This window comes from Plecotus auritus (genome assembly GCF_963455305.1).
Source record: "Plecotus auritus genome assembly, chromosome: X".
NCBI lineage: Eukaryota > Metazoa > Chordata > Mammalia > Chiroptera > Vespertilionidae > Plecotus > Plecotus auritus.
In genome coordinates, this window is record NC_137784.1 from 36944804 (window position 1) to 36971158 (window position 26355).

Here is a 26355-nt window from a genome sequence, read left to right on the forward strand (position 1 = left end):
GCTTGTGGGAATATTGACTGGTACAACCACTATGGAAAACAGTCTGGCAATTTCTCAAACAATGAAGAATATTGCTACCATTTGACCCAGCAATCCCCCAAAAAATATCCTTGGTGTACTCCCAAATAATCTTGAAAACATGTTTTCAAAACTATATATGCACCCCTATGTTCATTGCAGCATTATTCACAGTGGCCAAAACATGGAAACACAAAAAGTGTCCTGCAATAGAGGACTAGATAAAGAAGGTGGTACATATACACAACGGAATGTTACTCAGCCATAAGAAAGGATGAAATAGTGCCATTTGCAACAACATGGATGGACCTTGAGAATATTATGCTAAGTGAAATAAGTCAGAAAAAAGCTAAGAACCATATGATTTTACTCATATGTGGGATATAAAACTGAAACTCATGAACACAAACAGCAGTGTGGTGGTTGCCAGAAGAAGGGGGTAGGAGGAGAAGGGGCTCCGAATATGGGGTGACAGAAGATTGGAATTTGGGTGGTGGGCATATGGTACAATATACAGATCTTATAATATAGAAACCCACACCTGAAACCTGTATGTTCATGCTGACCAATGTCACCCCAATAAATGTAATAAATAAATATTTTTAAAAGGATAATAATACACAAAGGATATGCTGGAACACCTGCCAAGAATGATTCAGTTGATGGAGCCTCATTCTTTGTACCAAAATTTTGCTGGTTTGATTCCCTCTCAGGGCACATATCTGCATTGTCAGTTTGTCCCCAGTTGGGGCACTTACAGAAGGTAAGTGGTCAACGTTTCTCTCTCACATTGTTGTTTCTCCCTTTCTCTCTCTCTAAAATCAATAAAAATATATTTTTTAAAAAAGAATACACTGAAAGGAATAAAAAGTAGATTGAATAAAACAGAGGATCAAATCAGTCATTTTTAAGATAAGGTAGAAAAAAATCACACCAAATCAGGACAGAAAAAAGAAAATAGAATTAAAAAGAATGAGGATAGTTTAAGGCAGTTGTCGGCAAACTCATTAGTCAACAGAGCCAAATATCAACAGTACAAAAATTGAAATTTCTTTTGTGAGCCAAATTTTTTAAACTTAAACTTCTTCTAATACCACTTCTTCAAAATAGACTCGCCTAGGCAGTGGTATTTTGTGGAAGAGCCATACTCAAGGGGCCAAAGAGCTGCATGTGGCTCGCGAGCCGCAGTTTGCCTACCACGGGTTTAAGGGAACTTTGGTAGAACATGAAAAATAACAATATCCCCATCATAGTGGTAACAGAAAGAGAAGAAAGTGAACAGGAATAAATAACTTTTTTGAAGAAATAATGGCTGAAAAATGGCTGAATTCTCCTGCTTACAGGAACATTCACACAGGTTCAGGAGGCACAGAGTCCCAGTAAAGATAAACCCAATGAGACCAACACCAAAGCACATCATAATTATAATGGCAAAGTTTAAAGACAAAGAGAGAACCTTAAAGACAATAAGAGAGAGCTAGTTAGTCACCTAAAAGGGAGTTCTAATAAGGCTGTCTGTTGGAAGCTACCCATTGTCTTCACTATCAGAGAAGTGTAAACAAGGAGCCTGGAACACTGGTGAACCTTGAGCCCTGGCAAGAGCCAGAGCTATGCACCGATTGTTTAGTCGAGACAATGGTAGCTCAAGCAATTTCCTGACCAAATAGTCTCAGAGTAAATCTTTACTTATATTTACTGACCTTTAAGATAGTCTGTCTGTTACCAGAATTGCCTGCCTAACTAAGGGCTATATGTGTATCCAAAATTGAATAAAAGGCTGGCAAGGCCTGGGCACTAGTGAAGTTCTTCTCCTTGTGTTGGACTCTCCATCTGGCCCTCATTATTTCCAAATTATTATTTCTTGCCTCATCTCTGTCATTTGTGCATGGCCTTTCTCCATCAGATCCCAGGCCCTGAGCCACGTGGGACGTGGCTCACACAGCTGTCAGCTGATTTCTCAAAATGAACACTTCAGACCAGAAGGCATGGGCTTGAAGTATTCAAACTAATGAATAGCAAGGGTCTGCAGCTATAACTATTCTATCCAGCAAGGCCATCATTTAGAATTGAAGACAAAATAAAGAGCTTCTCATACAAAGAAAAAAAGACTAAAGGGGTTCATTACCACCAAAGCAGCATTACAAGAAATATTAAAGGAACTAATTAAGAAGAAGAAAACTATATATGGGGAGAGAGAGAGAGAGAGATAAACATAGGTATAATAATGTCAGTATATAAGTACTTATCAATAACATTAAATGTAAATGGGTTAAATGGTCCAATCAAAAGATATAGAGTAGCTGAATGGATAAAAAGATATGACTATAATGCTGTCTACTAAAAAGCCCCCTAAGAACAAACGTTGGACACAGGCTGAAAGTGAAAAGAAGGAAAGAGATATTCAATGCAAATATAAACAAACAAAAAAAGCTGGGGTAGCAATACTTATATATGACAAAATACTAGTAGACTTAAAAAAAAAAAAGCCATAACAAGAAACAAAGAAGGTCAGTACATACAACTAAAAGGATTGATCCAATAAGAGAATATAACCCTTATAAACATATATGTACCCAATATAGGAGCACCTAAATATATAAAAATAACTCTTTGTGGGCTGTAAGGGAGAGATCAACAGCATTACAGTCATAGTAAGGGACTTTAACACAACAGAGTCATCACAGGATAGATCCTCCAAACAAAATATCAACAAGAAAATAGCAATCCTAAACAACACACCAGATCAGATGCATTTAATTGATATTTACAGAACATTTCATCCCAAAGCCACAAAATATATATATGCTTCTCATGTGTACATGGAACAGTCTCAAAGATAGACCAAATCTTAAGACGCAATATAAGTCTTAAAAATTAAAAAAAAAAAGATTAAAATCATATCAAGCATCTTCTCAGATCACTATGGCATGAAATGAGAAATCAATTACAATAAAGAAACTTAAAAATATTCAAGCACATGGAAGTTACATAGCATGTTATTGAACACCACTGGGTTAACAATGTGACCAAGGAAGAAATAAAAAATTACCTGGAAACAAATGAAAATGAACACACAACAAAATGTAATGTATATGGGACCCAGGAAAAGCAGTCCTGACAGGAAAGTTCATAACATTATAGGCCTATCTCTAGAAGCAAGGAAATCTCAAATAAACAAACCACACACAAACAAACAAAAACTAGAATAAGAACACCCAGAATAAGTAGACAGAAGGAAATAATAAAGATCAGAATGTAAATAAATGACATAAAAGTGAAGTAAACAACACAAAACATCAATGAATCCAAGAGCTGATTCTTCAAAAAGATAAAAAAGAAGTTTGATTCAAATTTAACCAGTCACATCAATAAAAAAAGAAAGAGGACCCAAATAAATAAAATCAGAAATTAAAGAGGCAAAGTAACATCTCACACCAAAGCAATACAAAGGATTGTAAGAAAAAAAAATATGAATAACTATATGCCAACAAATTGAACAACCAGGGAGAAATGGACAAACTCCTATAAACATACAATCTTCAAAAACTGAATAAGGAAGAATCAGAAAACCTGAATAGACCATTAGCAGCTAAGAAAATGAAGCAGTAATCCCAGCAAAGCGAAGTCCTGGATCAGATGGCTTCACAGGTGAATTTTACCAAACATTCAAAGAAGAATTAACACCAATACTCATAAAAATATTCCAAAAAATTTGAGGAGGAAAGACCTCCATGCTGTTTTTTCAAGGCCAGCAGTATCCTAAATCCAGAATCAGATAAAGACACTAGAAAGAAAGAGAATTACAGGCCAATATCTCTGATGATCATAGATGCTAAAATACTCAACAAAATATTAACAAATCAATTCCTATGTATTAAAAAGATCATACAGCATGACCAAAAGGGATTTATTCCAGGGATGCAAGGTTGGTACAAAATTCGCAAATAAATAAATGTGATACATCACATAAACAAAGGTAGAGATAAAAATCACATCGTATCAATAGATGAAGAAAAAGCAATGAATTAAATCTAGCACACATCTATATATATAAAAGCTTAAGTGACCGAAAGACCTGTCGACTGATAACTATGATGTGCAGTGACCACCAGGTAGCAAATGCTCAATGCAGAAGATGCCTCCTGGTGGTCAGTGCACTCCCACAATGGGAGCACGGCTTAGCTGACCAACTCATCCCTGCCACCCACCAGCCCAGCAGTAGCCACTCGCTCCCTCAGTAGTCCTGCAGGTCCAATCTCCGGAGAACGGGCCAGGCACTGTGAAGCCACAGCCTGCATAGCTTGGGTTCAAAGGCCTGGAGAAAAAGCTGATGCACAAATTAATACACAAGACAAGAAATATAAATTAAGAAATTATGGGGGAAGCCAGATGGAAACGGTTCTAGTGACTAAGCTCCTCTGAATCTCTGGACCCATATCCTTTTTATTTACTAGAATACACAATTACCCTTTAGGAATGCAAACAGTAAAGCTTAGCAAACAGTAAAAGATTATCAGGTTAGGGGATTGCCTTCAGCCATTCATTCAAGAGCAGGTAATAATATGCAGATTTTCAGCCCTGCTGAATTTCAAAGTCCCATTCAGCCTTCTGATGGACTTCTTGCATTTGTATATTAATTACTGTTGATCATTGCCTCCAGCAAGTCACCAACGGACTGGTACATCCTGACAGTGCCACCTGCCTCCTGGAAGTCAGCCTCAGGCACCTTGGCCACTTCCCCTCCCTAGACTTTCCACAAGGAAGAAATGATGTAAAAGCGGCCGCCAGGTGACTCCCATCAACCTGTGCAAATGTCAGCGGGATGGATCTGGATCCTGGGCCAGCAAGGGCATCCCACCGCCTGTCTAAAGGGCCGATCATGTCCCAGACCCACCCCTATCCCCCTCAGACAGGCGCCAGACACAGGGCTCGCAGCTGGTGATCACTGCTGCAGGGCCAGGATGAGCGGGAGCAGCAGGCAGGAACTGCAGACGGCATTGGACTGCAGGTTTCAGCCCAATCCCCGCAGGCCATCCCAGGGACCCCACCAGTGCATGAATTTGTGCACTGGGCCTCTAGGTTATAATGAAAACTCTCAGCAAAGTGGGAATAGAGGAAACATACCTGAACATAATAAAGGCCATATATGACAATCCCACAGCCAACACCATACTCAGTGAGCAAAAACTACAAGTGTTTCTGTTTTTTAAAAAACATTCTTTATTATTTAAAGTATTACATAATAAGTATTACATAATTTACATTCTTTATTATTTAAAGTATTACATAATAAGTATTACATAATTTAATTCATTGCTTTTTCACCCATTGACCTTTCCCAGGCCATGCCCCCCACCAGCATACACCCTCACCCTCTACTGACTGTGTCCATTGGTTATGCTCATATGCATGCATACAAGTCTTTTGGTTGATCTCTTACCCCCTAACCCCCTGCCTTCCTCATAGGTTGGACAGTCTGTTTGATGCTTCTGTGACTCTGGTTCTATTTTTGTTCATCAGTTTATGCTGTTCAATATATTCCATAAATGAGTGAGATCATGTGATATTTATCTTTCTGTGACTGGCTTATTTCACTAAGCATAATGCTCTCCAGTTCCATCCATACTGTTGCAAATGGTAAGAATTCCTTCTTTTAAAGCAGCATAGTATTCCATTTTGTAGAGGTACCACAGTTTTCTAATCCACTCATCTGCTGATGGGCATTTAGGCTGTTTCCAAATCTTAGCTATTGTAAATTGTGCTGAAATGAACATGGGGGTGCATATATCCTTTCTGATTGGTGTTTCTGTTTTCTTGTGATATATTCCAATTGTTCATGGATTAGTAGAATCAACACCATTAAAATATCCATACTACCCAAAGCAGTCTATATATTAAATGCAATCCCCATTAAAATACCAATGGCATATTTCACAGACCTAGAATGAACTCTCCAAAAATTCATCTAGAATAAAAAAAAAAGACCCTGAATAGCTGCAGCAATCTTGAGAAAGAACAAAGTTTGAGGGATCATGGTACCAGATATCAAGTTATACTACAAAGCCACTTTTCCCAAAACTGCCTGGTACTGGCACAAGAACAGACATATATACCAATGGAACAGAACAGAGAACCCAGAAATCGACCCAAGCCATTATGCTCAATTAATTTTTGACAAAGGAGGCAAGAGTATACAATGGAGTCAAGATAGTCTCTTCAATAAATGGTATTGGGGAAATTGGAAAGATACATGCCAAAAAAACAATGAAACCAGACCACCAACTTACACCAAACACAAAAATAAACTCAAAATGGATAAAGGACTTAAACGTAAGATGGGAAACCATAAAAATCTTAGAAGAAGCAATAGGTAGCAAAATAGCAGACATTTGTCGTAGCAATATCTTTACTGATACTGTTCCTAGGGCAGTGGAAACTAAAGAGAAAATAAACAAATGGGACTTCATCAAAATAAAAAGCTTCTGCACAGCAAAATTAACCACCAACCAAACAACAAGAAAGCCCACTGCGTGGGAGAACATATTTGCCAATGTTATCTCTGATAAGGGTTTAATCTCCAAAATTTATAGCGAACTCATACAACTTAACAAAAGGAATATAAACAATCTAATCAAAAAATGGGCAAAGGACCTAAATAGACATTTTTCAAAAGAGGACATACAGAAGGCCAACAGACATACCAAAACATGCTCAAAGTCACTAATCATGTGAGATGCAAATCAAAATGACAATGAGTTACAGTCTCACACCTATCATTAACAAACTACAAGTGCTGGCAAGGATGTGGGGGAAAAGGAACCCTCTTGCACTTCTGGTGGGAATACATATGTTTCTTTAACAATTGGGAACAAACAGGTATGTTTCAAGACTCTTATTCAACATAGTACCGGAAGTCATAGCAACAAATTGTAAAAGAAGAACTCAAACTGTCATTATTTGCAGATGACATGATATTGTATATAGAGAACCCTAAAGATTCAGGGAAAGAATTACTAGATCTAATAAATGAGTTTGGCAAAGTAATAGGATACAAAATTAATACCCAGAAATTGGTCACAATTTCATATATCAACTGGAGGCCCAGTGCACAAAATGTGTGCATGTGAGGGGGTCTCCTCAGCCCTCGGGGGATATCTGACTGCTGGTTTAGGCCCAATCCTGGGGATCGGGCCTAAACTGGCAGTCTGACATCCCTCTCACAATCTGGAACTGCTGGCTCCTAACTGCTCACCTGCCTGCCTGCCTGCCTGATCACCCTTAACTGCCTCCCCTGCCAGCCTGATCACCCCTAACCACCTCTTCCTGCTGGCCTGATCACCCTAACTACTCCCCTGCCAGCCTGGTCATTGCCAACTGCCCCCCCAACGGCCTGGCCGCCCCTCACTGCCCCTCCCCTGCTGGCCTGGTCGCTCCCAACTGCCGCCCTACCAGCCTGGTCACCCCAACTCCCCCCCCCCCGCCACCAGCCTGGTCGCCCCACGCAGCCTGCTGTTTGGTTGTCTGCCCGGTTGTTTCAGTCATGATGGCCCCTGGCTTTTTATATATTAGGATAATGTACAATCAGAAAGAGAATCTAAGAAAACCTACTTACTATTGCAATAACAACAACAGAAACAACAAAAATAAGGTATGTAGGAATAAATTTAACCAAGAAGGTAAAATACCAGTACTTGGAAAATTAGAAGGCATTGAAGAATAAAACTGAGAGGGAAACAAAGAAATGGAAGCATATACCTTGTTTGTGGATTGAAATCTTTGGCATCATTAAAATGTCCATACTAGCTAAAGCAATCTATATATTCAACACAATTCATCTTAAATCATCAATGCCATATTTCACAGATCTAGAGCAAATATTCCAAAAATGTATAAGGAACCAAAAAGATCCAGAATAGCCTAAGTAATCTTGAGAAAGAAGAGCAAAGTTGGAGGATCACAAGAATGCTATCTAACTAGGCCATTGTAAGCAAAAAATCCTAATACTGGCATAAGAATACATAAATAGATCAATGGAACAGAACAGTGAGCTCAGAAATAAACCCATGCCTTTACTGGCAACTAATTTTTGACAAAGGGGGCAAGAGCATACAATAAATGAAGGACAGTGCAGCCACTGTAGAAAGCAGTATGGCATTTCCTCAAAAAATTAAAAATGAATTACCTTTGACCCAGTGATTTCACTTCAATAAATGGTGTTGGGAAAATTGGACAGGTACATGTAAAAAAATGAAACTAGACCACCAACTTACACCATACACAAGAATAAACGCAAAATGGATAAATGACTTAAATGTAATTCACAAAACCATAAAAATCTTAGAAGAAAACATAGGCAGTACTAGTAAAATTTCAGACATCTCTCATAGCAATATTCTTGCCAATATGTCTCCTAGGGCAAGGGAAAAAAAGAAAAATAAACAAATGGGACCACATCAAACTAAAAAGATTCTTCACAGCAAAAGAAACAATCTACACAACTAAAATGGAAAGAATATATTCACCAATGATACATTTTATACAGGATTATTTTCCAAAATATAAAGAACTTATAGAACTCAACACCAGGAAGACAATCTTATTAAAATATGGGCAAATAACCTGAATAGACACTTCTCCAAAGAAGACATACAGATGGCCAATATACATATGAAAAATGTTCAAGGTCACTAATCATCAGAGAGATTCAAATTAAAACCACAATGACATATCACATCATACCTGCCAGAATGGCTACCATCAATAAATCAACAACAGATACTGGCAAGGATGTAGAGAAAAGGGAACTTTAGTGCACTGCTAGTGGGAATGTAGACTGGTGCAGACACTGTGGAAAGCAGTGTGGAGTTTCCTCAAAAAAATTAAAAATGGAACTGCCTTTAACCAGTGATGTCATTTCAAGGAATATATCCTTAGCATCCTGAAACACCAAACAGAAAGTATATATGCAACCCCATGGTCATAGTAGTGCTTTTTACAATAGCTAAGATCTGGAAACAACCCAAGGGCCCATCAGCAGATGAGTGGATAAAAGAACCGTGGTACATTTACACAATGGAATACAAAGAGGCTATAAAAAATAAGGAATCGCCCTAACCGGTTTGGCTCAGTGGATAGAGCATTGGCCTGAGGACTGAAAGGTCCCAGGTTCAATTCCAGTCAAGGGCATGTACCTTGGTTGCAGGCACATCCCCAGTAGGAGGTGTGCAGGAGGCAGCTGATCGATGTTTCTAATTCTCTAACTCTCTCACTTCCTCTCTGTAAAAAATCAATAAAATATATTTTAAAAAATAAGGAATCTTACCTTTTGTGCCAGTATCACTTTTTCTTTTTTAACAGCATTACAGTATTGACATACAATAAACTGCACATATTTCATATGTACAGTTTTGTAAGTTGGGACATATGTATATACCCATAAAACCATCACCACAATAAAGAGAGTGAGCATATCCATCACTCCAAAAAGTTCCTTAGGAATCCTTGGTAATCCCTGTCTCTTGCCCTGCCCCCTCCCAGCTCCAGGCAATGACTTACCTGCTTTCTGTCACTATACATTCATTTGCATTTTCAAAAGTTTATATAAATAAATTCATATAGTATGCACTATCCCTTTTCTGGATTCTTTCACTCAGAATAATTATTTTGAGATTGATTCATGTTGTAGCATCTATCAATAATAGTTTATTCCTTTTTACTGCTGAATAGTATTCCATTACATGAATACACCACCATTTGTTTGTCTGTTCGCCCATTGGTGTACATTTGGGTTGTTTCCAGTTTCTAACTATTACAGATAAAGCTACTTTGAACATTCATGTACAAGTCTTTTTATGGATGCATACTTTCATTTCTATTGGGTAAATTCTTAGGACTGGAGTGACCAGATTATATAGTAAATGAATGTTTAACTTTTTAAGAATCTGCCAAACAGTTCCCCAAAGTGATTGTAACATTTTACATTGTCACCAGGAGTGTAAGAGAGTTTCAGATCCTTCACACCCTCACTAACATTTGGCATAATGATCCCCTTGAGCATTCTAATAGGTGAGTATTTCTCTAATGACTAATGATGTAGAACATCTTTTTATTTTCTTATTTGCCACCCATATTTCTTCATGGGTGAATTATCTGCTCAAAATGTATTTCCCATTTTTTTTGTTTTCTAATTATTGAGAGTTCTTTATATATCTCATATACAAATATGTGATTTACAGACATTTTCTTCAATACAGTGGCTTGACCTCACATTCTTGTTTCATATATTTTTATTTTTCAATTATACTTTATTTTCAATATTATTTTGTATTGGTTTCAGGTACACAGCATAGAGGTTGACAATCATATACTTAAAAGTGTTCCCCTGAGTAATTCCAGTGCCCACCTGGCACCATGCATAGTTGTCGCAAAATTATTATTATTTATTTTACCAATTTAACCATTTTATTTTTAATTTATTTTTAAATTTTTAATTACATTTTATTTTTTCCATCACTTTGTATCCACTCCATGCCCTCTACGGCCTCCACCCATCACGCTCCATTTCTGCAATCATCACACTGTTGTCCATGTCCATGAGTTCTGTTTCTTTTTTCTTTTACTCAATCCTTCTACCCCAACACCAACCCTGTCCCCACACCTGAGCTTTCTACCTGCTCTCCTATCTATTAGGCTGTCTCTATTTTGCTTGGTATATGAATGAAATCATATACTTGTCTTACTCTGACACGCTTATTTCACTTAGCATAATGTTCTCCAGGTCCATCCATGCTGTCGCGAATAGTAAAATTTTCTTCCCTTTTACAGCAGAGTATTATTTCATTGTGTAAATGTACCATAGTTTTGTTTTGTTTTTTTAATCTATTCATCTACTGATCAACATTTGGGCTGTTTCCTGATCTTGGCTATTGTAAATAATTCTGGACTGTACCATAAGGGTACATATATTCTTATGAATTAGTGTTTTGGTTTTCTTCAGATAAATTCCCAGAATAGGAATCACTGGGTCAAAGGGCAGTTCCATTTTTAATTTTTTGAGGAAACTCCATACTGCTTTCCACAGTGGCTGCACCAATATAAATTCCAACCAGTAGTGCACAAAGGGTCCCTTTATCCACATCCTTACCAACACTTGTTCATTGATTTATTGATGATAACCATTCTGACAGGTGTGAAGTGATATCTCATTGTGGTTTTAATTTGCATTTCTCTTATGATTAGTAGTGTTGATCATCCTTTTAGATATCTATTGGACAATCTGTATATCCTCTTTGGAGAAGTGTTCATTCAGGACCTTTACCCATTTTTTAATCTGACTGTGATTTTTTTTTTTGAGTTTATAAGTCCTTTATAAATTTTGGATATTAACACCTTATCAGATGTATCATTTCATTTTATTGATGGTTTCCTTTGCTGTGCAAAAACTATTTCATTTTACATACTCCCATTTGTTTATTTTTTCTTTTGTTTCCCTTGCCTGAGAAGATATATCAAACAAAATATTGCTATGAGGAATGTCCAAGGTTTTACTGCCTATGATTTCTCCTAGGATTTTCATGGTTTCAAGTCTGACATTTAAGTATTTAATCCATTTTGAGTTTTTTCTTGTGTGTGGTTTAAGAAGGTGGTTTAGTTCCATCTTTTTGCATGTATCTGTTCAATTTTCCTAATACCATTTAATGAATAGATTATCTTTAGTCCATTGTATGTTTTTGCCTCCTATCCAACATTGACTATAAAGGTGTGTATTTATTTTGTGGCTCTTTATTCTGTTCCATTAATCTATATGTCTGTTTTTATGCCAGTACCATACAGTTTTGATTACTATGGCCTTGTAGATATCAGGTAGGGTGAGTCCTCCAACTTTGTTCTTCTTTCACAAGATTGCTATTGTTATTCAGGGTCTTTTATGGTTACACTAGAGGCCCGGTGCATGAAATTTGTGTACTGGGGGGGGGGAGTGTATCTCAGTCCATCCTGCACCCTCTCCAATCTGGGATCCCTCTCATAATCTGGTACTGCTGGCTCCTAACCACTCACCTGCCTGGCTGCCTGATTGCCCCTAGCCACTCTGCTTTCCAGTATGATTGCCCCCTAACCGCTCCCCTGCCTGCCTGATTGACATCTAACTGCTCCCCTGATGGCCCGATCACCCCAACTGCCCTCCCCTGCAGGCCTGGTCACCACCAACTGCCCTCCCCTACAGGTCTTGCCCCCCCCAACTGCCACCCCCCTGCAGGCCTGGTCACCCCCAACTGCCCTCCTCTGCCGGCCCAATCATCCCCAACTGTCCTCCCCTGCAGGCCTGGTCACCCCCAACTGCCCCCACTGCAGGCCTGGTCACCCCCAACTGCCCTCCCCTGCTGGCCATCTTGTGATAAAGTTGGGGTGGCCATCTTGTGATGACATGGGGGCAGCCATCTTGTGGTGGCCATCTTGTGATGACCTGAGGGTGGCATCTTCTAATGATGTGGGGGCGGCCATGTTGTGATGACATGGGGGTGGCCATCTTGTGGTGGCCATCTTATGATGATGGGTGGCCATCTTGTGACAATGTGGAGGCGACCATCTTTGTGATGTGAGGGTGTGAGGGTCAATTTGCATATTACCTCTATTATATAGGATAAACGTTTTTGAAACATTTGATTAAATATTCCACTGGTACCTTAATAAGAATTGTGTTGAATCTGTAGATTGTTTTTGGTAGTATGGACATTTTAATGCTGTTAATTCTCCTGAATGCATGAACACTATATATGCTTCCATTTATTTGTATCCGCCTCAGTTTCTTTCTTCAATGTCTTATAATTCTCTGAGTGCTGGTCTTTTACATCCTTGGTTAAATTTATTCTTAGCTATTTTATTCTTTTTGAAGCAATTGTGAATAGGATTTAAGTGCCCCTTTCTGATAGTTCATTATTGGTGTATAAAAATGACATTGATTTCTGGATATTTATTTTGTATTCTGCTACTTTACTTAATTCATTTACCAGTTCTGGTACTTTTCTGATAGAATCTTTAGGATTCTCTATTTAGAGTGTTATATCATTATCAAATAATGACAGTTTTATTCTTCCTTTCCAATTTAGATGACTTTTATTTATTTATCTTATCTAATTGCTGTGTCTAGGACTTCCATCACTATGTTGAATAAGAGTTGTGACAATGGCCCTAGGTGGTTTGGCTCAGTGGAAAGAGAGTTGGCCTGTGGACTGAAGGGTCCCAGGTTCGATTCCCATCAAGGACACATGCCTGAGTTGTGGGCTTGATCCCCAGTGGGGGGCATGTAGGAGGCAGCCAATCAATGATTCTCTCTCATCATTGATGTTTCTATCTCTCCCTCGCCCTTCCTCTCTGAAATCAATAATAATATATTTATATATAAAAAAGAGTGGTGACAGTGGACATCCCTGTCTTGTTCACAATCTTAAGGGGAATGCTTGTAGTTTTTGCCCATTGAGTATGATATTGTCTGTGGATTTGTCATATATGGCCTTTATTAGGTTGAGGTATGTTCATCAGGGCTATTGATCTATAGTTTTCTTTCTTTTTTGTGTCTTCATCTGGTTTTGGGTTGGGATAATTCTGGCCTGATAAAATGAGCTTGGGAGTCTTCCCTCCTCTTGAAACTTTTTGGATTATTTTGAGAAAGATTGGTGTTAATTTTCTATTAATGTTTGGTAAAATTCAGCTGTAAATCCATCATTTTCAGGACTTTTGTTTGTTGGGAGGTGTTTTTGTTTTACTGCTTCAATTTCACTGGTTGTAATCTGTCTATTAAGATTCTCTGACTCTTATTGATGTAGTTTTGGAAGATTGTATGTTTCTAGATATTTATCCATTTCTTCCATATTGTCCAATTTGTTGGCATATAGTTATTCATATTTTTTCATAATATTTTCTTACAATCTTTTGTATTGCTCTGGTGTTAGTTGTTACCTCTCCTCTTTCATTTTTTATTTTATTAATTTGGGTCCTCTCTCTCTTTTTCTTTTTTGTTAATCCTCACCAGAAGATATTTCTCCATGGATTTTTAGAGATTAGTAAGGGAGAGACAGAGAGAGCAAAACATCGATGTGAGAGAGATGCATCGATTGGTTGTCTCCTGCATGGAGATAGAGCCTGTAACTGAGGTACATGCCCTTGACCAGAATTGAACCTGGGACCCTTCAGTTCATAGGTCAATGCTCTATCCACTGAGCTAAACTGGCTAGGGCTTTTTTTTTCTTGATGAATCTCATTAAAGGTTTGTCATTCATGTTTATCTTTTTAATGAACCAGCTCCTGGTTTCTTTTATTTTTTTTGTATTTTCATTTACATCTGCTCTGATTTTTATTATTTCCTTCCTTCTACTCAGTCTGGGATTTGTTTGTGTCCTTTTTCTAGTTCCTTTAAATATAAAGTTTGAGTGTTCATTTGAGCTTTTTCTTGTTTATTTTTTTTTTTGAGCTGAGCCTGTAATGCTATGAATCTCTCTCTTAGGACTGTTTTCCCTTTGTCCCACAGATTTTGGGTTGTTTTGTTCTCATTTTATTTTGTTTTATGCCATTTTTTAAATTTCTCCCTTGATCTCATTGTTAACCTAGTCATTGTTTAATAACATGTTATTTAGCATCTATGTCTTTGTGTGTTTTTCAGTTTTATTCCTGTGGTTGATTTCAAATTTCATAGCATTTTGGTCAGAGAAGATGCTTTATGTGATTTTAATTTTCTTAAATTTATTGAGACTTGTTTTGTGCCATCACATGTGCTCTATTCTAGAAAACGTTCCTCTGATACCTTGGGGTGAAATGCTCTGAAGATGTCAAGTAAATCTGTTTGATATAGTGTGTCATTTAAGGCCACCATCTCCTTATTTTATCTGGAAGATCTATCCACTGATGTCAATGGGGTGTTAAAATCTCCTGCTATAACTGTATTACTGTAAACCTCTCCCTTTGTGTCCATCAAGATTTTCTTTACATATTTAGGTGCTCCTACGTTGGGTGCATAAATAGCTACAAGGGTTATATCTTGTTTGATTGATCCCTTTATCATTATGTAGTGTCCTTCTTTGTCTCTTACTATATCCTTGATTTTAAAGTCTATTTTGTCAAATATAAATATTGTTTTTTTGTCCCTTTCCAGGTGCATGAAATATATTTTTCCATTATTTTACTTTTATTCTGTATGTATCTTTTGTTCTGAGATTACTCTCTTGAAGATAGCATATTTTCTTCTCCATTCAGCTATTGCATGCTTTTTGATTGAAGCATTTAAACAATTTACATTTAAAGTGATTACTAATAGGTATGTATTTCTTGCCATTTTATTTTTTAACTATGTATCTTGTTTTTTTTTTCTTCTTCCATTTCCTTTTTAAAATATATTTTTATTTATTTAATTGAGGAAGGGAGAGGGAGAGAGAGATAGAAACATCAATGATGAGAGAGAATCATTGATTGGCTGCCTCATTCATGCCCCACTCTGGGAATCAAGTATGCAACCCATACATATACCCTGACTTGGAATTGAACCGTGGCCTCCTGATTCATAGGTTGATGCTCAACCACTGAGCCACACCGTCTGGGCTCTTCTTCCACTTCTTAAAGCAAACCATTTAACATTTCTTATAATGCTGGTTTGGTGGTAGCAAACTACTTTAGGTTTTTCTTGTCAGGGAAGCTCTTTATTTCTCCTTCAATTTTAAATGATAGCCTTGCTAGGTAATGTAGCCTTGGTTGAAGGTCATTACTTTTCTTCACTTTGAATAGTTCATGCCAATTCCTTCCCACCTGAAATGTTTCTGTTGAGATATCACCTGACAGTATTATTGAAGCTGCCTTGTAGGTCATTTACTGCCTTTCCCTTGTGGCTTTCTAGATGATTTCTTTGTCTTTAGCTTTTGGCATTTTAATTATGATGTGTTGTGATGCGGGCCTCTTTGGGTCCATCTTGTTTGTGAGTCACTGAGCTTCCTGGACTTGCATATCTTTTTCTTTCACCAGGTTAGGAAAGTTTTCAGACATTATTTCTTGAAAAAGTTCTCAACCCCTTGTTCTCTTTCTGGTAGCCCTATCACATGGATGTTGTTGTGCTCCTTGTTGTCACAAAAGTCCCTTAAACTATCCTCATTTTGCCTGAGTCTTCTTCCTTTTTTCTGCTCTGACTGGGTGTTTTGTTTTGTTCTACTTTGTATCCCAAATCACTGATTCGATCCTGTGCTTCATTGAGCCTGCTGTTTATTCCTTTCAGTATATTCTTAATTTCAGATATGGCATTCTTTGCTTCTGACTGGTCCTTTCTTATGGTTGCTATGTCTTTTTACATACTGTTGAGAATCCTTATAATCATTACTCTGAACTCTATATCTGATAAATTACTTATCTCTACTCTATTTAGCTCTTCTTCTGGAGGATTATCTTGTTCCTTCATTTGGAACCTGTTTCTTTGTCTCCCATTTTGGTTGCCTGTTTGTGTTTGTTTCTATGTATTAGATAGATCTGATATGACTCACAGTCCTTGTGGGATGGAGTTATGTAGTAGGTGATCAGTGGGCCCTATTGGCACAGTGTACCTGATCACCAGAACTGGGTATTCTATGGATGTCCCTTGTGCACATTGTGTGGTCCCTCCTGTTGTTATTGAGTCTTGATTACTATTGGTCTTTTTTGTTTGTGGGCTCAACCCTCAGGCTGTCTGAGAGTGAGGCCCAACTCCCAACATAGTGTGCAGGCTGTTGTATAGATGTTAATCACATAAAATGGGATCTACCTCAGCAGGGTTTGTTGCCTGCCACTATCTGCCTGTGGATATGGTGCTTGTGAAACTTATTAGATCCTGCTCTATTGTCTGAAGTTGGCCACTGGGTGTACTGGTCTTGGCCTCTTCTGAGGGTCTCTGGTGCAGACTAATGTCAGACACTGTCTGTGCTTGGCCCTGAGCAACCTGTTTGGAGCTATCAGCAACCCACAGCTTGTGGCTTCCTCTGCTGGGCCTGTGTGCATATGGAAATGACCAAGCTGAGCACTATGTTCTGCATTTACTAGTCCCAGGCCCAGGAGCAGATCAGGCAAAGACTCAAAGCATACAGGGATCAGCCTCTGCCTGCAGGCTGTCAGTCTTAGTCACTTAATGATCATCTGGTTGTGGTCAGGGCTTAATATCCACAGGGTGGGATGAGTGGGATCTCAAAGTATATGGCTATCACTCCTCCTCCCCTCTCCCCCACAATCTAATGCTACCTGGATGGTAACTGTCTGCCTGATAATAATGGCTTCTGCAGTATGGAGGAATGGCTCAGCACAGGGATCCAGGAGGCTGTCCTCTCAGGTCTCTCCCCAAGGCTACTAGCTCCAGATCCCCTCACACAGTGGTAGTCCACTCTGCTGAAGGCCAAGGTGAGTGGCTACAAACAAACTTTTTGTGCACCCCTTTAAGCGGGTGCCTGCATTTCTAGCAATCTCTTCCTGGTGGACAGAAAGCCCACTTCTTTTCAAAGCCAGATGTTATGTGAGCACCTTTCCCAGTTCTGGTGTTCTGGGTTGTGGAGCCTGGTTTGGGGGTTAGACTCCAGACTTCTCAGAGGGACCCCCCACAGCTGAGAATCTCTTCAGAATTTCAGCTACTGCCTGTGGAAGCCTGGCCAGCCATCTCACATCTCAACACTTTCTACCAGTCTTGATGTGGCCTCCTCTTTAAGTCCTTGGCTATAAGGCTTCTCTCCAGCTAGTCTTCAGTTGGTTATTCAGAATTATTTTTCTATATGTTAGTTGTAATTCCAGTTTGGTCCCAGTAGAAAGTCAAATGTAACTTCCTCCTAGTCCACCACCATGTCAGGCTCCCTCACCATATTATTGACTATATTACCAATGCTGTACTTTACATCCCCATGACTATTTTGTAACTACCAATTTGTACTTCTTAATCCCATCACTTCTTTCATCCAGTTATCCAACCTCCCTAGAACATATTTTTCTAAATGAACTTTCAGTCAGAGAAAGACAAAGACCATATTATTTCACTTATATGTGAAATATAAAGAACAATATAAATATAAAAAAGGAACAGACTCATAGATACAGAAAACAGATTGATGGTTGCCAGAGGGGAGGTGGATTGAGGTACTAGCTGAAAAAAGTGAAGAGATTGAGAAGTACAGATTGGTTATTATAAAATAGTCATGGGGATGTAAAGCACAGTATAGGCAATATACTAAATTATATTGTAATAAGTATGTATTGTGCCAGGCAGGTGCTGGAAATATCAGGGAGAACAGTTTATTATTTGCCTAACCACTATGCTCTACACCTGAAACTAATACAAAATAATATTAAATGTAAATTGTAATTTAAAAATAAATTAAAAATATAGAATATAAAAAAAGAAAAGAAAGACAATCCATGGAACGGGAGAACATTTTTTGCAAATCGCATATCTGATAAGACATGTTCTCTGAATATACTGTGTAAAGGACACTTGCAATTTAAGAATGAAAAAATAATCCAGTTGAAAATGGATAGAGTAAAAATGATATTTTTAAAAAATATATTTTGTTGATTTTTTACAGGGAGGAAGAGAGAGGGATAGAGAGTTAGAAACATCAATGAGAGAGAAACATCGATCAGCTGCCTCCTGCACACTCCCTACTGAGTATGTGCTCACAACCAAGGTACATGCCCTTGACCAGAATCGAACCTGGGACCCTTGAGTCCGCAGGCCAACGCTCTATCCACTGAGCCAAACCGGTTAGAGCTGAAAGGATATTTTTATAAAGTAGTTATATAAATAATCATAATCACATGAAAATATGCTCAATATATTTAATCATCAGAGAAATGTAAATCACAATTATAATGAGACTAGAGGCCTGGTGCATGAAATTCGTGCATGGGAGGTGTGTCCCTCAGCCCAGCCTGCACCCTCTCCAATGTGGGATCCCTCTCACAATCCAGGACTGCTGGCTCCCAACTGCTTGCCTGCCTGCCTTCCTAATTGCCCCTAACCACTTCTGCCTGCCAGCCTGATCACCCCCTAACCACTCCCCTGACAGCCTGATTGATGCCTAACTGCTCCCTTACCAGCCTTATTGACCCTAACTGCCCTCCCCTGCAGGCTTGGGTCACCCCTAAGTTCCCTCCCCTGCAGGCTTGGGTCCCACACAACTGCCCTTCCCTGCAGGCCTGGTCCCCCCCAACTGCTCTCCCCTGCAGGCCTTGGTCCCACACAACTGCCCTTCCCTGCAGGCCTGGTCGCCCCCAACTTCCCTCCCCTGCTGGCCTGGTCACCCCTAGCTGCCCTCCCCTGCAGGCTTAATTGCCGCCAACTGCCCTCCCTTGCAGCCCTGGTCCCTCCCAATTGCCCTCCTCTGCTGGCCATCTTGTGGCGGCCATCTTGTGTCCACATAGGGGCAGCCATCTTTGACCACACAGGGGCAGCCATCTTGTCTGTTGGAGTGATGGTCAATCTGCATATTACTCTTTTATTAGATAGGATATAAATTTACAGCCACTAAAGTGACTATATTATAAAAGACAAATAATAACAACTGTCAGGCAGAAAATGAAGAAATTAAGATCCTCATATACTGCTGGTAACAATGTAAAATAATGCAGCAACTTTGGAAAATTTTAGCAGATCCTCAAATTTTTAAACATAGAACTACCACATGATTTATATATACTCTCCAAAAAACTAAAAACAAATTTTGAAAGAAGATTGTACAGGGATATTCATAGCAAAATTATGTATAATAGCCAAAAGTGGAAACAACTTGATGTCTCTCAACTGATTAATGGATAAAGTTGGTTGTATCAACATAATTGTGCAGGCAAATTTTGTGAAAATTATTTATAAAATTCACCTTAATAATCAGAATTTACCTTCCTGTTTTTGTATCTACCAGACATATAGTGCTCAGCTGACAAAATGAAAGATTTCATTTTAGGAAGACTCAATCCAAACTTTTACTTTAAATATACATATCTGTTCTTTGTAAGGTACAGTCTAGTAGATACAAACATCTCAAAAAGGTCATCTATTTTTGAAGACTGTTTGTTTTTGATAGTGTTAACTTATTTGATACTAAGATAAAGGAAAATGTCCACACAGATTATTGCAAGTAGCATCATTAGCATTTAATAAAGCTCTGGAAAAGAATTTTTGACCAATTTTTAAAAATATTTTACAGAATCTATTACAAAACACCCTGTTTAATCTAGTGTTCTCCAGAGCATATTTTTATACACAAAACAATGGAATATTTTTTTGTTTGACTCTAGTGTGTATTGCAAAATTTAGGAACCTGAAAATGAAATTTAGAAATTGCATTCAAAATGTTTTCTTTGTTATCATATCTCTAAAAAATTGCACTACACACCTAAATTCATTATTAAACTATTTAGAAACTCCAGGAACTCATCAATTGTATTTATAACAGTACTGAGTTTATTTTAAGGCATCACATCAAGTTTGAATCTCAGAAAACAAAGCCATGTTTTCATTATATGTTGATTTTAGCAAAGAGCACACACTTAAATACTTCAAATGACAATGAAAAAGTAATTTTAAAAAGGGTTTTATTAATAAAGTAGTGTGGAACTAAAATACAATGTATATTTCTTGTGGGTAGGTGACTCAGGCCATAATGTTTCTTATCATCTTAGAAGTCTTTCGAATTAACATTTTAAAATTGACCTTTTTTATCTGATACTTATACTATTAACTGGAATAGAGGCACAGAAAATATTCCCTGTACTTAGATTAATGTATTCTTACAATATGTGGACATGATGAAATACAAAGATCAAATATCTGAGAGATAGTGGCATTTGTGATCACAATTTATTTTAAAAGAAGGAAACCACTAAGATACTGCTAGCAAAGACCCCCAAAACAGACTTAAGCAATGAATTCTGACCTAATTTATAACAGTAAATTAAAAGTCTGAGCTCTTTACAAAAGAATGCCACTTTAAGTGTATTTATCATCCCACTTTCATAACATACTAGAGGCCCGGTGCATGAAATTCGTGCACAGGGGTGTTTGTCTCTCAGCCCAGCCTGCACCCTCTCCAATCTGGGACCCCTCAAGGGATGTCTGACTGCCTGTTTAGGCCCAATCCAGGTAAGATTAGGCCTAAATGGGCAGTCGGACATCCCTCTCACAATCCAGGACTGCTGGCTCCCAACTGCTTGCCTGCCTGCCTTCCTGATTGCCCCTAACTGCTTCTGCCTGCCAGCCTGATCACCCCCTAACTACTCCCCTGACACTATGATGCCTAACTGCTCCCCTGCCAGCCTCTTTGCCCCTAACTGCCCTCCCCTGGAGGCCTGGTCACCCCTAACTGCCCTCCCCTGCAGGCCTGGTCCCCCCCCAACTGCTCTCCTGTGCAGGCCTGGGTCTCCCCCAACTGCCTTTCCCTGCAGGCCTGGTCGCCCCCAACTTCCCTCCTCTTCCAGCCTGGTCCCCCCAACTGCCCTCCCCTGCTAGCTTGATCACCCATAACTGCCCTCCCTTGCAGGCCTGGTCCCTCCCAACTGCCCTACCCTGCAGGCCATCTTGTGGTGGCCACCTGGTGACCACATGGGGGCAGCCATCTTTGACCACATCGAGGCAGCCATCTTGTGTGTTGGAGTGAAGGTCAATTTGCATATTACTCTTTTATTAGATAGGATAGAGGCCTGGTGCACAGGTGGGGGTGGGGGCCAGCTGGTTTGCCCTTTGAAGGGTATCTTGGATCAGGGTGGGGGATCCCTTGGGGCATGGGTGGCCTGGGCGAGGGGCCTGTGGTGGTTTGCAGGCTGGCCACGCCCCTCAGCAACCCAAGCAGAGGCCCTGGTGTCTGGGATTTATTTATCTTCTATAATTGAAACTTTGTAGCCTTGAGCGGAGCCAAGCCTCTTGCTTGCTCAGTGGCTGAAGCCATTTTTGTTGGGATTTATTCATCTTCTATAATTGAAACTTTGTAGCCTTGAGTGGATGGCTGGGCCCGCCAGGGTGTGCGGAAAGCTTGGCTTCCTCCATTGCCAGGGAAACCCAAGCCTCGTGCTCTCTCCATGGCCACAGCCATCTTGGTTGGGTTAATTTGCATTCTCTCTCCTGATTGGCTGGTGGGCATGGCTTGTGGGTATAGTGGAGTGATGGTTAATTTGCATATTACTCTTTTATTATATAAGGATGTATGCATATTTCACTGGAGCAAGCAACTATGAAACATGATTACATCATTATGCTGTGTAGTTAAGCAAAAAATCTGTCAAACAAAGGCATTATTTTGTGGGAGGTCATCTCTTCTAATCACTGAAATATGCAATGAAAGGCTAAATTTAAAAGCCTGGAAAACCTGTACTCCAGTACATATAGGTTTCAACTACAGAATAATGGGAATGTTATAATTACCATTGGAAATTATAATGTCTTCCATATTGTAAAAATTACCTGCAAATACTTTTTAGTCACAATAACATCACATCAAAAAGATACATATTTTTATTCACAAAAAATTAATGAGGCAATTTGGGAACAAAAGACAGATTCTTTCTCTCCTTTTTAAATTCCTCAATGTAGAGCTACAGATATACTTAAGCTGCAATAATAAAACCAACAAAGTATAGAAATGTTTGCTTTATAAAATAATTGAAGTACATAAAATGTCTTGGCAGATAACAAAACTATTCCATAACACCTACTTAATATTTTATGTTCATTCACATTCTCCTTATCATAACATTCACATTTCATTATGGATTCAGTTTGATTGTTTGCATGCAAAAACACCAACAAAACTATTATTTCAAGACAGCCTATTTCTTTTGAAGCCAAGACAATTCTGCTATTTTATAAAAATAATGGAGATTCCTTTTCCAGGATGCATAAGGCAGAATGTTTAAGGTTCATGCTTGCTGCTTTGCCTGTGCTTCTGCTTCCTGAAATGAAAAACAAAACAAAACAAAAACATTTATATTTAAATATCACAAAGCAGACATCCATATCCATGTGTATTTTGGTTGGACTACATTAGTTTAAATTATTAAAAACAGTAAAAAGCAAAAAGTGGCCCTTAGAAAAGACTCTTCTACCCAGGACATGAATCACCCTTGGTGCAACGTATCTACACTATATATTATACCCACTCAGTAGTCACTTAAGTAGCTGCCCAAACAATTTCCATAGTGTATTCAAATAACCTTTATTGAACTTAATAATGGCCCCAACGTGCAAGAGTACTATTGCTGGCAGTTCAACTATGCTAAAGAGAAGCCATAAAGTGCTTCCTTTAAGTGAAAACGTAAGTGTAATACAATTAGAGAATTTTAGAGAGATAAAAAACACACATAACTTTATTACAACATATGGTTTAAATTGTTCTATTTTATTATTTTTGTTGTGACTCTCTTACTGTGACTAATTTATAAAGTAAAATTTATCATAGGTATGTATAGGAAAATCATTATATATATATATATTTCAATATATCCATTATCCATTGCCAGGACTGACCAGCAGACCCTGAGTGACGGATGAATGATTATTCTGACACATGTTTCTGTGAAAGAGAGGGCTAAGGGACTGCCTTGCTAAAGAACCAGATAATCCCATTCGCCTGCCTCCTCAGGCTTTTATTATAGCAACAGCTTAAACTAAAATTAACCTCTAGATACTATCAGCAGGGTAAGTATCTTTGAGAAAATACCTGTATCTGTAGTGTCTTTAAAACAAGGACATTTTGAAGTCTAAACATAAAGATTCCAGTAAAATACCCAGGGCCTCAGACTTGTTTCGAAAAGTCAAGGCAGGATCTGCCACCTTCGGCACGAATCCACTAGAGGCCTCCGACCTTTCAGAGAATCCTCCTTACAGACTTTCCAACCAAGTCCCATGCTTCCCCACAATCCATGATTTCAGGTGTCCACTGGGGATGTTTGTATCCCCTGCAAATAAGGGGGGATACTCTACCATCATGTACAGGTATATCTCAATGCAACGGTTCCTGTTGATGCCTCTGTAAAAATGTCTTAATGTCACTTCAGTATTTTTAAATTCCTAACAGCACTAATGTCACATTTTCTGCCAACCTTTCTCCAAACTCCTTACTAGTAAAGTATGATTATTTCCTCTGGACAGCTGTAGCCTTATTTAAAACAATCATATAGAATTTTCTGTAGTATGTCTTTTAAAATTATTTCATAATATGTCCTAAAGTATAATTATTTGTAGACATATATATTGTATACTTATTTGTATACATGGCCCTCAATAAAAACTTTGAAAGTAGGGACTATTATGTAGTACTAGAGGCCCAGTGCATGAAATTCTTGCACGGGGGTGTGTGTCCCTCAGCCCAGGCTGCACCCTCTCCAATCTGGGACCCCTTGAGGGATGTCCGACTGCCCATTTAGGCCCGATCCTACTGGGATCCCTCTCACATTCCAAGACTGCTGGCTCCCAACTGCTCGTCTGCCTGCCTTCCTGATTGCCCCTAACTGCTTCTGCCTGCCAGCCTGATCACCCCCTAACCACTCCCCTGCCAGCCTAATTGATGCCTAACTGATCCCCTGCCAGCCTGTTTGCCCCTAACTGCCCTCCCCTGTAGGCCTGGCCACCCCCAACTTCCCTCCTCTGCCAGCCTGGTCACCCCCAACTGCCCTCCCTTGCAGACCTCATCTCTCCCAACTGCCCTACCCTGCTGGCCATCTTGTGGTGGCCATCTGGTGTCCACATGGGGCAGCCATCTTTGACCACATCGAGGCAGCCATCTTGTGTGTTGGAGTGATAGTCAATTTGCATTTACTCCTTTATTACATAGGATAGAGGCCTGGTGCACAGGTGGGGGCCAGCTGGTTTGCCCTTAAGGGTATCCTGGATCAGGGTGGGGGTTCCTTTGGGGCGTGGGGCAGGTTGCGCAAGGGGCCTGTGGTGGTTTTCAAGCCGGCAATGCCCCTGGGTGACCCAAACAGAGGCCCTGGTATCTGGGATTTATTTATCTTCTATGATAGAAACTTTGTAGCCTTGAGCGGAGCCAAGCCTCCTGTTGCTCTGTGGCCACAGCCATTTTTGTTGGGATTTATTTATCTTCTATAATTGAAACTTTGTAGCCTTAAGTGGAGGACACAGTCATCTTGGTTGGGTTAATTTGCATACGTGTTCCTGATTGGCTGGTGGGCGTGGCTTGTGAGTGTAGCAGAGTGATGGTTAATTTGCATATTACTCTTTTATTAGATAGGATTCCCTGTATTTGCTCCATCATCAAGGCTAAGTCAGTGCTTGACATTCAATACTTACTTGATGAATGAACAAATGAATCAATGATTGCTACGTTTAATTGAATGAGAGTTATTGTCACATAAAACAGACTATCCTCACTTTCATACTTCCTAAAATATGTACTGAAATCAATTACTTAATTGCATTTTACTAATTTTTAAACAAAAATACCTTACCTAACATTTCTTGTGACTTAAATTATACAAAGCCTATAAGAAGCAATTTTAAGAAAGTTTGAGAAAAAAACAGAATTTCACAGTAACTCAGATAACAATGCAAGTAAATAATTTCTAGTGAAAACACAAACAATAACACAGACACTCAAAATTGGAGGAGATGAATTTAAAAGAATCTGTTCAATAGAAAATCAGTTCCAGTTCCTAATAACAAAATGCAAACTGATGGAATAGGGGACATACAATATGATCAAGGGAGCCAGTGTGGAGAAGCCCTACAGTAAATGGCAAAGGTATATTTATTTATTTATTGTTATATCCCGTTTTATTTATTTATTTATTTATTTACTTATTTATTTATATCTTTATTGTTGAAAGTATTTACAGATGTCCCTTTTTGCCCCAATTGTCCCCCACCTCCCCACTCTACCCATTCTCCAGGCAGTAACCATATCATAGCTTATGTATATATGCATATAAGTTCTTTGGTTAACCTAATCTCACCCCAGCCCTTCCCTCTGAGATTCCTCAATCTGTTGCATGCTTCCATGTCTCTGGATATATTTTGTTCCTCAGCTTATTTTGTTCATTAGATTCCACATATGAGTAAGATCATGTGATACTTGACTTTCTTTGACTGCTTTAGCTTAACATAATACTCTCCAGGTACCTCTATACTGTCGCAAAGGGTATGAGATCCTTCTATTTTATAGCTGCATAGCATTCCATGGTGTAAATGTAGCACAGCTTTGTTATTCACTCATCTACTGATGGGCACTTGGGCTGTTTTCAGACCTTAGCTATTGTAAATAGTGCAGCTATGAACATAGGGGTGCATATGATATGTTTGATTGGAGTTTCAGGCTTCTTAGAATATATTTCTACAAGAGGGATTACTTC

General features: G+C 38.9%; 1 protein-coding gene across 1 annotated transcript in view; it reads right to left on the reverse strand.

Moving 5' to 3' along the window:
• Positions 1-20131: 20131 nt before the first annotated feature.
• The window catches only part of SH3BGRL (SH3 domain binding glutamate rich protein like), a 145876-nt gene continuing 139652 nt past the window's right edge, over positions 20132-26355 (reverse strand). Inside the window, exon 4 of the mRNA XM_080653501.1 lies at positions 20132-22941. Within this exon, the coding sequence (XP_080509627.1) occupies positions 22909-22941 (33 nt within the window). The 3' untranslated portion in view covers positions 20132-22908. The remainder of the gene's footprint in view (positions 22942-26355) is intronic.